At 36.2% G+C, this 13,825-nt stretch overlaps 1 protein-coding gene across 8 annotated transcripts in view; it reads right to left on the bottom strand.

Annotated features, from left to right (window-relative positions):
- RhoGAP19D (Rho GTPase activating protein at 19D) overlaps window positions 1-13,825 on the bottom strand; it is a 270,087-nt gene that overhangs the window by 230,324 nt on the left and 25,938 nt on the right. For all 8 annotated transcript variants that reach the window (XR_012454373.1, XM_074115154.1, XM_074115153.1 and 5 more), the window contains exon 2: window positions 7,998-8,076. Coding sequence is in view for 7 of the 8 variants with exons in the window: in XM_074115154.1 (XP_073971255.1) it covers window positions 7,998-8,057 (60 nt within the window). In the remaining variant the exon portion in view is untranslated. The remainder of the gene's footprint in view (window positions 1-7,997; window positions 8,077-13,825) is intronic.

The raw sequence follows: 13,825 nt of genomic DNA, 5'->3' as shown, positions 1-13,825 counted from the left end.
TAGAACAGTTTATAAGTGGTTTCAAAATTTTCGGAGTGGCCATATGGGCACAAGTGACGCTGAACGTTCTGGACGCCCTGTTGAGGTTACTACTCCAGAAATCATTGATAAAATCCATTATTGGTGATGGATGACAGAAGAGTGAAGGTGCGTGAGATTGCTAGTGCTGTGGGCATCTCGAATGAACGGGTACATAATATTTTGCATCAACATTTGGACATGACAAAGCTATCCGCAAGATGGGTGCCGCGATTGCTCACGCTTGACCAAAAACGAAATCGTGTGAAGTGTTGCAAGGACGGTTTGCAGCTGTTCCAGAAGAATCCGCAGGACTTTAAGCGTCGTTTCGTCACTGTGGATGAAACATGGATACATCACTACACTCCTGAGACCAAAGAACAATCTAAACAATGGGTTACCAAGGGGGAATCTGCGCCAAAAAAGGCGAAGACCGTTCCTTCGGCCGGAAAGATTATGGCGACTGTCTTTTGGGATTCGCAAGGAATAAACCTCATCGACTATCTGGAAATGGGTAAAACTATTACAGGTGCATATTATTCATCGTTATTGGACCGTTTGAAAACCGAGTTGCAAGAAAAACGCCCACGATTGGCCCACAAAAAAGTCCTTTTCCATCACGACAACGCACCAGCTCACACCTCAGCAGTTGTGGTCGCAAAATTAATGGAAATAGGGTTCCAACTCGTTTCACATCCCCCCCTATTCTCCAGACTTGGCTCCCTCGGACTACTATTTGTTCTCCAATACGAAGAAATGGCTGGCGGGAAAAAGATTTTATTCAAACGAGGAGGTGATTGCAGAAACGAATGGCTATTTTTCAGACTTGGACAAATCCTATTATTCGGAAGGGATCAACAAACTAGAACAGCGTTGGACGAAGTGTATAAGCCTAAAAGGAGACTATGTTGAAAAATAAAAAAGGTTTACCCCAAAAAATTAAGTAGTTTTTATTTTTGCACGGACTTTTCAAACGACCCTCGTATAAGTCCAAGGTTGCTGGTACTCGCTATATAAGTTTTCATCAGAACTTCATCACTCTCATTCCAATTCTCTTGTCCGTCATTTATCATCTCATCACCATCCAGATCATCCTCCCATGCGATTTTCTCTCTTCTGAAGAGAGCAACTAATCCTGGGAGACGACTTAGGAAGTGTTATCACTGGGTAACTTCTCCCCTCAATTAGTGAGTTTGTAGTGGTGTCAGTTATTGTCCTTTGTTACTTATAGAGTATCTAGCGCTGGTGTAACTTAACAAATAAATTTTTAAAAAAAATAAATAAATAACTGGGCGCGTGTTTTAACGAGAATTGTTACGAGCAAGTCAAGTGGGTGGTTTTAATTTAGAGGACCTTGATTCTAAGTTTTATACAAACGATAGTACGAAATTACTTCTATCGTAGTTTCTTGATATAAACTTTTCAATAGTAAATCATTTCCAAATCTAGGACAATGATAAAACAAAAAGAAAAGAAACAAAAAACACCAAAAGGAAAACAACACAACACACTAGCGGAAATCAATAAATGGTTACATTCACCAAAAGGAACCAGCAAACAACAAAATAAAACTTAATTGTGGCGTAGTTCAGGGGAGAATTACAGTATCACGCAACCAAACTATAAAAACGAAAGAAATCTTTGTTATAAGTTCTGAGAGGGTATTGTGAGGTTTTGGTTTTTTGGAGGGGGATATTGACACGTAACTATGAGTGTGGTGGGGGGGGAGAGACATTATAGGGGCGTTGAGGGTGATCACAGTGACTATATAATCCTTGAAGCAAGATTAGATACGACATAACAAATTCTATTTGTTGCCTTACAATACGTCCTAGCTCTCTCAGGGGCTAACTCTCTGAGGAGAAAGCGTACCTAATCGGAGGACGTTAACTATAGCACGTCTAGAGAGCACTATTACACTAACAGAACAGAAAAATTACGACTTTTTTGCTCTTTATTCTTTTTTTTTTTTTTTTTTAATACATCCGGTTCACTTGTAGTTAGTAATTCGAACATTTCCGAGCGAAGTGTTTGGTACTTGGATGGGGGTAGAGGGAACCATGAAATGTTATCTTTATGGACAGGACACTTACATGACTTCTCACTTATCGCCATTTACGTAATAAAAATTTTCATGAAAATGATTTTGCGCCAATCAAAAATAATTATTCCAACAAGTGCCTCTCCCCTTATCTACGCACAATGATTTTTTTTTTTTCTTTCTTCACCTGTTTTCTGCAAGAAATTTGCAGATCTAGATGTGTGGATTAGGCCATAGGAGATCCGTAGAGGAAGCAACATGAAGTCGCTTTCGAGGACAATCGAAAAAACCAGAAAAAAAAAAAATATCGATATTCAAAGTAGAACTACTCGTGCTTATTATCAGACATAACATACGCATAGACGGACACGGACACCAATTCATAAAAAACACTTTTTTCGGACTCAGGGAACCACTTCCGGTGAAAACCAAAAAAAAAGCGAACATTTTCACAATCTTTCATGGATATAGCTCCAAATATATACAATATATTTTTTTTAATTAATTATATTTATCTATAATCTTTTTTTTTTTTTAATTACTTTTGTATGTAAAAATACATTATTAGACCTCTTCATGGAGATAAGGGTTTTACGGAAATGCGATTTTAATGTAATTTGTCACATTATTGAGGGGGGAGAAGGATTGAATTGGTTCCTGTTATTTGTAAGGATAAAAAATTAGTGCCCAGCTTCAGTGATTACAAACTTTATTATGCCGAGCTTCCGACCTAGGGACTAGGTCCATCTTCAGGGCTGTGGAACATACTTACTACAGTGTGTTAACAATTATTATATTGCAATGAATATGTATATAATGTAACGAAAATTTACAAAAATATTTACCTAATTTACAATATACTGTTTTTACATCATTAGAGAGTTGGTGTGTCTTCTGTCTTCGTCTGTTCACGGACTGAATGTGATCGGTCTTGACCAGAAGAAGACAGAAGACACACCAATCCTCTAATGATGTAAAACAGTATATTGTACCAGGGTCGTTTGATAAGTCCGTGTAAAAATAAAAACTACTTAATTTTTTGGGGTAAACCTTTTTTATTTTTCAACATAGTCTCCTTTTAGGCTTATACACTTCGTCCAACGCTGCTCTAGTTTGTTGATCCCTTCCGAATAATAGGATTTGTCCAAGTCTGAAAAATAGCCATTCGTTTCTGCAATCACCTCCTCGTTTGAATAAAATCTTTTTCCCGCCAGCCATTTCTTCATATTGGGGAACAAATAGTAGTCCGAGGGAGCCAAGTCTGGAGAATAGGGGGGATGTGAAACGAGTTGGATCCCTATTTCCATTAATTTTGCGACCACAACTGCTGAGGTGTGAGCTGGTGCGTTGTCGTGATGGAAAAGGACTTTTTTGGTGGGCTAATCGTGGGCGTTTTTCTTGCAGCTCGGTTTTGAAATGGTCCAATAACGATGAATAATATGCACCTGTAATAGTTTTACCCTTTTCCAGATAGTCGATGAGGATTATTCCTTGCGAATCCCAAAAGACAGTCGCCATAATCTTTCCGGCCTTTTTTGGCGCAGATTCCCCCTTGGTAACCCATTGTTTAGATTGTTCTTTGGTCTCAGGAGTGTAGTGATGTATCCATGTTTCATCCACAGTGACGAAACGACGCTTAAAGTCCTGCGGATTCTTCTGGAACAGCTGCAAACCGTCCTTGCAACACTTCACACGATTTCGTTTTTGGTTCAAGCGTGAGCAATCGCGGCACCCATCTTGCGGATAGCTTTGTCATGTCCAAATGTTGATGCAAAATATTATGTACCCGTTCATTCGAGATGCCCACAGCACTAGCAATCTCACGCACCTTCACTCTTCTGTCATCCATCACCATATCATGGATTTTATCAATGATTTCTGGAGTAGTAACCTCAACAGGGCGTCCAGAACGTTCAGCGTCACTTGTGCCCATATGGCCACTCCGAAAATTTTGAAACCACTTATAAACTGTTCTAATCGAAGGTGCAGAGTCACCATAATGTTTATCAAGCTTCTCTTTAGTCTCCTCAGGCGTTTTGCCTTTCATAAAGTAGTGTTTAATCAACACACGAAATTCTTTTTCGTCCATTTTTTGAAAATCACTCGACTTTCTCGATTCAAACGAATGCCAAACACAAAGAAATAGACCGATCTGACTGAAACTTAGTGTGTGTTCTTCCAAAAGATGCTACTAACTAAACATAACCTCGCTACGCGCCAGTAGTGCTATCTCTCTGACTTTGCACGGACTTTTCAAACGACCCTCGTAAATTAGTCCTAAAGATGACCCTAGTCCCTAGGTCGAAAAGCTCGGTATAATAAAGTTTATCATGACTGAAACCGGCAGTTATTATTTTTCATCCTATTAAAACTATGATTCAGTCACCAAAAATAATGAACAGTAGTAATTTATAAGTTTTAAACGCAAAATACTCTAATTTTTTTTGTCGTTTCTCAAAGAATTTTGCGTGCTCTAATCGTTTTCATGAATATCTAATTAAAAATTGTCTAGAAAGGTAAGGTTGATGTTTATATATTTTAATTAATTTTAGTTTAAATAAAATAATATTTAAAACACCTGCTAATTATACAATGGCGTAGAAGTATGTTCGATAAATCGCTAAAATACTTTGCAATTTAATAAAAATTTTGAACTATCACAAAGAAAAAAAACAGTATTAAAGAAGATGACAAACAAACAGAAACTTAAACAAACTTCACTAACAGAAAGAAACTTAAATACTAAAGATAAAAACATTTTTTTCTAGACAACAGAATATATTTTTTTCTCCCACCGAGTCGTACACAAAATAAGAACACTAGTCAATCAATATTACGTGACAAGAATATCGATCAGTTTGTTTGTTTATGTACAAAAATTATGAATGATATCGATGTAGACTTAGTGTCGTCTAATCCAACACAACAAACCCCTCAATCGACCATCTTTTTTTTTACATTAACTAATTGTTTAATTTTGTACATTCCCTCATATTATCGATTTCGTGTTATCTATCAGGAATATTCGATTTGAGAATTCGTGAGCTGAAGTTATTAAAAGTTGTTCTCAGCAGGAAGTTGAAATTTGATAACATTTATTGTGGAGAAAGCATTTTGAAACACGCAGTACTATCGATTTTCTTGTTGATATTTCGTATGTTCGTTGCGTATGATTTTATTATTTTTTTAAAGCATATGTTCAAGGAAATGACCATTTTTGGAGGAGAGGTGGAAATAAATTTTCTTCGAAGTGAAGAATGGGAGCGGAAATAGCCAATACATAGTTTTAAAACACGTAAATTGCAACTCGTAGGATAATAAAATATTATATTTGAACGTAATATTGTGTTTAAAGATGAATCGAGAGAGCTAACTAAAGTGCACGAGTTGTAACAAAAAAAATAATGATAATAATAAAAATCCACAGCTGTAGCAAATAAAACATGAAGCTCGAGACAAAGCAGACTAGTCTTGACTAATATGGGCACATGAAGTAGCTTGGAATTTTAAGAGAAACGATGAGGACGGAAAAAAAAGAATTGATGAAGAAGGCAGTAAAGAATACAAAAAGAACAGAAATAAATGTTTACTTTCTCTTTAACTAATGGTAAATAAAGCATTACGATCGAATAAAACTTTCGATGTCGATTTTTTTTTACCACAGGAAGTATCCGTTTTAACACGTCCAGGGCCCAAAGCAGTGGTTTTTTTACAATGGGTGTACATATTTGGTGAAAATACCCTAGAAATGGAAATTGCAATATCTAATTTAAAAATTTAGTTTAGATTCAAATATTAGACTTACTTTGGGTGGTAAATTAGCCATAACCGGAAAGGCCTCTTTGCATGAATCGAGATTTCCGTTTTCACGGGATTCCCCTCCCCCCCCCCAGAAACAACTCTTTCACTTCCGCTGAACATTAGCCTAATTGCTTATATATAGATATATAAGATTTAGTTGGATCATTTTCCAAGGGAAATCCTTAAAAGGACTCTTTTGAGTGAGAGAGAGGGACTTCCGTCTAAGTGCCATTCCAGTCAGATGTACGGCCATACCATCTATAAAATATTAAAACGATCTAATAGTTAAACTGAGGCTCACATTTTGAAGAGAATCAGCCGATCACATTATGGAATAAGTTAACAGTAAGCAAACGATTATTTGGGACATCGATTTATTTTTTAAACTTATTTTTTTTTGCGTTTGTTGTGGTACAATCAGCGCGTTGTTATAAGTAACAATGATACAATAGAGTAGCAAATGATATGGTAACGAGTGGAGAAGTTACCCAGTGGTAACACTCCAAAACTTTATATGGTTAGTACCACTCTCTTCACTTGAGAGGAGATCACGAGGCTACTGTCTCTTAAGACATCTTGTCCAGGTTATCAGGAAGAGTTCCTGAAGAAAGATTTTGAGCTAGAAAATTTATATGAGATTGCTGGCTGAAGTAGAGTTTTCTGTATCTTGTTTTAGCAACTTGTGTGACAAAAGGAATGTTAAGGTCAGTGTGTATAGTCCAGGTTGGGAGACATAAAATGGAGCGTTTACACTAGTTCGAAGTATTTTAGGTAGTAAAGATTGAATCCTTTGGAGAGTGGAGCGTTTGGTTGAACCCCACAGCTCTACTCTATTCCATACGCCCAGATGGGTTTCAAAATAGAAGTATAAATCAGTCTTTTGTTGTCCAAGAGAGAGTTTTGATCTATCGTCTAAGAGTCTTTATTTAAGAGAGGTTTCTGAACTTCCATTTTTAGACATTTTAAGGTTTTTACTACCTCCAAGTATCTGATTATTAAATTTCTAACCAAACTTCCGAGAAGAAAGAAATTCAATACACCGGAAGTGCGAATTTTAAAGAAAGGCTTTTCCTGTAATTTACTATGAATTGGCCAAACGGATTCATGCGAAGCTGATCTAATGGCGTAGTTAAGCTTAAATGTCAGTTTGGCTCATAATTTCTTATTAATTAATAGTTTGGTTCAGAGGGAATGTGTCGCATTCTATCAACAAAATTATTAAATTGATCTTTATTTTGATGCAATACTAAGTAACAAGAAAATTCAATATTTATATTCGTAAATTATGGTAAGAAAAAGTCATGTGAGTGTTCATACGAGATTCTTTTCTTGAGAAAGTAAAGTGAAACGGTGGAATATTGGCAAAAACTATTCGAAAACGATCTTAACTTAATAAAATATTTCTTAAAAATTAAGAATGATTTTTTTTTTCGAATATTGTTAGCATTTTTTCCTCAATATTTATGTAAGATTAATATTATTTCTACAATAACAAAAAAAAAAAATAGTTAATAAGATATGAGAATAAAAGATTTAGAACTATGATGCTCCTCTGGGTTTGAGAGATTTTTGTAGAACGCGAATTATAAGCCCATCTATAGCGAAAGGTTATGTCCAATATATACTTGCGAGTATCACATTCAAGGTGTCCAGAGCATTGAACACACCTCGAGCCAGAATTCCAATTAAAATCAAAAATCAAATTACGTAACGTTCAATGAATGACCCCCTCCCCCTCCCACCCAAATAAAACATGTATTACTTTTCAATGAATGGGGAACGAACCTTAAGATTAATCTATCTGTTGATATTGTCCAAGATGTAGTTCGTGCTGGTTGCACTAGTTTATCTATCCGTGACTGATGTTACTTGATGACAGTATCACCTATTAACGTGCAACCGGTGATTACGTAATAGAGATTGCGTCATTATAATGCATTTTATTTTTTTTTTTTATCATTTATTGGATTGGAAGTTGAAATTGTTTTTTTTTAGGTGAGGGAATGAGATGAAGGAGATCTCGATCAGGCGGACTCATACAGTCACCAGTAGATTGCATTGCGTTCTTTCGTTAAAAATAACAAAACAAAAAAATTAGTTAATTCCCAGGGATACAATGTACTATAAATGGATTTACCTGATTAGCCGGTGGTAATCGTCTGTGCTGGTCTGGACTCCTGCCGTCATCTCCCATCATAGCACCGCCAGCTCTTCTCCTGGAAAAAGAAGTAAGTTGAACTAAAGACAGAGTTGTATAAAATTTAGTTTAGTCTGCTTCAACAGGATATTCCAAACAGATCATAAAACACGACTATGTTACTCTCACTGGTGCCACAGTAAGATATCCTACAGGACCTTAGTGATGAAATAACTCATCCAGCTTGATTAGAATAGATCTAAAAAGAAAACTTTGGAGCCAGCAGATAGGGATAATAACCATTCTCTAGGGTATCAACTCCAACTCCTCCTCTCCTTTCAAAGACCTTTGAATTTATGAAACGTTCCTTAAATTGAAAAACACTCTAGACAGGTTATATTCGGCTCAATAACTGGAGGCTCGCCGGGAAAGCTCAGGAAAGAGCCTGGAGTAAGACAGAGGGATACCATTCCATGGTGGTGTCTCGTCATTTTGTTGGAATACTTTCTAAGGAGAGATACTCTAATGTAAGGATCGACCCCTCAAATTAAGAATTTGGGAAGGTTCCCGATCTTCACATCTAGACACTTATTAGCTGTTACTTAGATTAGATTAGACTAGGGCGGCCTCAAGGCCTACGCCACTGCGACCCCTTTGGATCTATTGTGGCTCCCCTCACTCTAAAGCTCACCCTTCCAGACCTGTAATTTTAATCAGACTCTTGATGCTGGAGAGCGACTCTTGAGTAAAGCTCACAGGCCTTGGTTTTCCTCCCCGAGAAATAACATCCTTAGGAGCCCCTCATACTGACACAACACGTGCAGTGCCGTTTCCACCTCTTCCTGACAGAACCTACAGAGGCTATCATCTGCCAGGCCCATGCAATGCATGTGTTTTCTGAGTTTGTAGTGGCCCAGTTAATAGGCCTACAATCATTCTTATAGCCCCACAGCATTGACGGATTAATTCTGCAGTCAGCCTCATCAATTTAGCTGTTACTTACGATGCAAGCTACTTTTGAAACTTTGATTTGATTCGACGTAACTTTCTTACCACTTAATAAGCGAAAATAAGCTTCAAACGAGTCTTTTAGGCAATAAGCCTTAATAAATACCAAAATGAATTGTATTTAATTTACAGTTTCATTTATTTAAAAGAAAATACATTTTAAAAGTAGAAATTTCGAATTTTTAAAAAAAATCGCTTAGAAATAATCTGTATTACAGAGAAAGTCTGATCCAATGTTTGTCACCACATAGGGGGGGCTCTCTTCATTGAAATTCTGTGAAAAATACGTTTAAGGAAACTAATATTAGAAATTGGGGCTTGTTAAAGCAATATTAAGTCCTAACTTAGTTGGAAATAAAAGCTATATCACCCATTAATCTTTATCTGCAAAAAAGTCCATATATATACATCTAAAAAAAATAAGCTAATCGATTTAAGCCTAAAATGTTAAGTACGCAAGTGATAAAAATAATAATTTGCATATATGTATAGCAATGTTTTGTAAATCAGCTGATTATTCGGTTGTGAAAGTTTGGCGATCAAAAACATCATCCTTATCGTTCGCCCCCGTTCGCTCATTTTAGGACCTGGACGATTGAGCACAAAAATAACTTTCCAGTTCTTTCCTTTTGAACAAAATGCCGGAGTGAACACATTCACACGACTTCTAAGTCAGTCACAAACCGGGAAATATTTCCGTCATATTTAGTTACGTCACCAACATTATTCTGTTAATTTGTTAATTCTGTGAAAATTCTGCGTTCAAAGGTAATTCCTTCAAATGGAAATAGTAGAGAGAGAAGGAAAAATCATTTTATTCAAGGAGTGTCAACATCTGACGTCATTAGTAACCGAAGCTTTTTTCCAGCGCATTGCCAGCCTCTCGACAGTGATCTCTAGTTAAAGATATCACCGGCAGTGAGCTGTAAGAAGCTACTAGAAAAAAGAAAACTGTAAGGGGAAGATAGCTGGATTTGATCCAGGAAACTCAACGTGGGAATCCAGTATGATAACCAATTAGGTAATTCCATAATAATAGTAATAATTTGGTAATTAGGTAATCTTTCCCTTAGCACTAGATTGAATTGATTTTCCTCGTTTTTTGATAGATTTTCTTGATGCTGGTTTTGATCTAGTCTTCCCTGATCTTCCTATTCAGATCACACGTAGATATATAACTTTTATTACATCATTTCCTGGGGAAATCTGTCTACTCTAAAACTCAAGTTCGAGATCCCCTCTAAGGTTATTAACATTTAGTATGAGAAGAATTAAATATTAATCAAATATTAAGAGTTTGAAGAAAAGATATCAAATCAGAAACATGAGAACAGTAGGAAGGATTTTCACCCATTATATTTGCTAATGACAGTTTAATGGGACGATGAATTTATGGAAGCCAATACCCAGTCTAGTCCCTGGAGGCACAGAAATAAATGGGATAGGGGGAATGACTCAATTTGCCCCTGCGTAGAAACTAAAGAGTCCTTAAATCTCTCTCTCTTACGTTTAATCGGCAGCAGCAGCAGTAGCGTCCAACAACCAGCGGCAGCAGTTTTAATAGAAAAAGCCGCAGAACACTGAACGGATACTGTAGGATGTGCTGCAATAATGGTGGTGGTAGGGATTGAGAAGAACAGAATTGAAGGGGATGCTGCACAGGAATGGGTCGTTAACTAGGGCACATCATCTCACTCACTCTCTGCCTCTCTCTAGAGCATTCTTCTGAGATGGTAGTAGAGGGATGAGCGGCCTTAACCAACCAACTCTCTTTTTTCTGCAAAGCTCATCATTGCTCAACTTCTTTCAATAGCCAAGCTTTTTAACACACCAACATGAGTTAAAAAAAAAAGCTCACTTAACGTTTTGTTTTCTACTTTCACTTAGATAGATAGATAGATTAGACTAGGGCGGCCCTTAAGGCCTACGCCACTGCGACCCGTTTGGAGCTATTGTGGCTCCCTCCACTCTAAAGCTCACCCTCTAGACCTGTCCTTTTAATCAGACTCTTAATTCTTGGACACTATTGAGAATCGATGAAAAGTGAAGAGAATATTTTTTGTTGCATTTGATCTAGTGAATCACCTCCCGAAGTTTCGACCACTCCTCCGTATACACCCTGTATATACTTTTTTTAACAGTCACTTCCGGTTACCAGATACTCTAAGTTAGAAATCTAACTACAAATTTTTAAAGCACTATACAAGAAAACCTAATCGCCTCCTCTTCCGGAAAGAGCACTTAAATTTCTAGGGGAAAAATTGTTCGTATAAAAAGACAAATAATAATAATAATAAGCACACCAAAGAAAATCGTCTAATGTTTAGTAAAATTCGTGAAAACCACTTTTACGTACTCAAAGAGCATCTGAAAAACTCAAAAAATTTGAAATCTAGACGATTACATCACATTCCCTTACGTAATTAGTAAAAAAAAAAAAAAAGACCTAAACTAAAATTGTGCTAAATATAGCTAACATTTAAATAGATATTTTTGTATTCTTAGTATATTAGTATAAACAATCGATTCCCACTATCGATGCCAGTTGTGGTCTCGCTCGCTACTAGTTTAGATTGCAGCAACCCACTCGCCACATACCCAGCCCCTCCACCATAGGTTAAACCACTTTGTTTACCAAATTAATTAAACAGAATGACTAAAACTTCTTTTTTTAAAAAAAAGTGCTAAGTTTGAAAGCCTAAGGCTAATGTTTACACTTTTAAGGCTAATGTTTATAGTTTTGAGGCTAATGTTTTCTTTTGTGTATACACACAAAAACAAAAAACAAAGAGAGAGAAGGCGCTAGAGTTTTATTTGAGTAGTGATTTAGTTTTAACCATATTTATCGACGTCACTGATATTAAACGTTTAATGAGTATGTTAAGTGTAGACTGATAATTTCATTTTAAAGTATTTTATTAGCCAGTTTAAGCGTGTTTGACGTTTATAGACGTGAAACCAAATCTCTATTACGGTGCGTTCGACGTGTATACTAGTTATGGACAATATAAAATTGCCATTAACGGTAAAAACACGAAATTTTAATAAAATACTACAATAAGAATATTATTTTGGTGGGATGTTTCCTTTATCTTACCAATAGAACTGCCCAGTATTTTATGCGGAGGGGGATGGAGGGAGTCAGCCAAATGATAAGTGGTTGGTACATGATTGGTCTTCGCATTAGAGATTGGCGGATTACCACACACAAATAGAAGCTCTCAACCCTTGTGCAATGCCCGTTTTTTACCTTTTAGATAGAGATCTCCTTAACAAAAACTTACAGTTTTAAAAGTTAAGTATAAGGGTTGATTAAACGCCAAAAGGTACACAAATCAGCATTCGATGTACAGCGTCGAGACCCCCAAAAGGCACATCTACATAAAGTTCCGAATCGAATGAAATCGGTTCACGCGTTTAGGCGCTACATTGTTTACAAAAAAAAGGTAACAATAAGAGCAAGAACAAGAACATTTTTTGAAAATGCCGTTTTTGCTTATTTTCAGCAACGTATTTCTCGAAATCTATTTACTATAATATAAAGAAAGTTTCGTGCAATTTTTGACGATCAACATCTTATACCTTGGATAGAGATTCAGACCTCACAGTACGAGCATGATTTCATTTTGCACAGAATTCAAGAAGCTCTTTTCTATTCCTTGTAAAAGCTCTTGCTTCCCTAGTTATAACTAGAGCAATGCATACGTGAAGCGGTGCAAGATTTTGGAATGAGCACAGAATGCTCTGTGGGGTAATCTCAAGCCCCCGAGAGAGAGATTGCAGAAAAAATAGCTTGCAGTGACTATATAACGACAATTGTAAACTTTTCAGTTGTTTTCGACGCTGCGTTCGACGTGTAAACCACGTCATTGTCTGATTTTAATTCGAGCACACTGTGGGTTTTTTTTTTTAAAAAAAAAACTAAATTCCATCGCTTAACTGGTTAAAGCATTTTTTTTAAATAAAAGCATAGCGTGCAGCAACCATTAAGTAGTTTAATGCCTCCTTCTTTTGCCAGGGAAGTGAGCTTTACATCCAACTACCAAATTAAGTTGTGGCCGGAAGCGACTAGAAAAACCTACTTTTTACTATAAATATATCTTACATTAATCCGCAAAATAATATTTTGGTGCCCCCCCCCATAAATTATAAAATATTAAAATTTGGACTATCTACGAGTTCATTTCCGTTTTCTATTTACGCCGAAAACACTCCACACAGAGAAACGAACATTACAGACTGACAATTACTGAATAACAACTTAAATTAAGATGACTACAATCAGTGTCTAACCAGAAATGAAGAATGCTAACCATAAAAACATCTTAAGAGTTTTTTAAAGATATCGTATGCAAGTCTTCCCCCACTTAAATGCAAGCTATAAACAGAAGTTGTGTTTCGTCATTAATTACAAACAATTACATTGCAGCAGACAATTAAAAATAATACATTTAATTAAAAAGAAAACAATTTTTTTAACAAAGTCAATTAAAAATAATTAACTATCAGACGCAAACAAATCATTTATCATAAAGTTTGCGTTTAATAAGCACGTCATAATACAGTAATCATATAGAAAGATATAGAACATATGGCCAATTGTTAATTTTAGATCGTCACAATATCGTATATTCACAACCAAGCTATCTATGAATAATGAATGCAGATAAAGCAGCTGAGCAATTGAAATAAACCAGAGGTCCTCTTAGGAGGTTTTTTTAGGGGAAGTACCATGGTTTTTTTCTCCCCCTACTTTCTTTCCTTTCACCAATAATATCGTGCAAATTTTACGACTTTAGACCGGAAATAGCCGAGATCCA

Source organism: Rhodnius prolixus, unplaced genomic scaffold (genome assembly GCF_049639745.1).
Source record: "Rhodnius prolixus isolate KJV_2025 unplaced genomic scaffold, Rpr scaffold_7, whole genome shotgun sequence".
NCBI classification, from domain to species: Eukaryota; Metazoa; Arthropoda; class Insecta; order Hemiptera; family Reduviidae; genus Rhodnius; species Rhodnius prolixus.
Note: the sequence above shows the minus strand (reverse complement) of the source record. Positions and strands in the feature narration are given on the sequence as shown.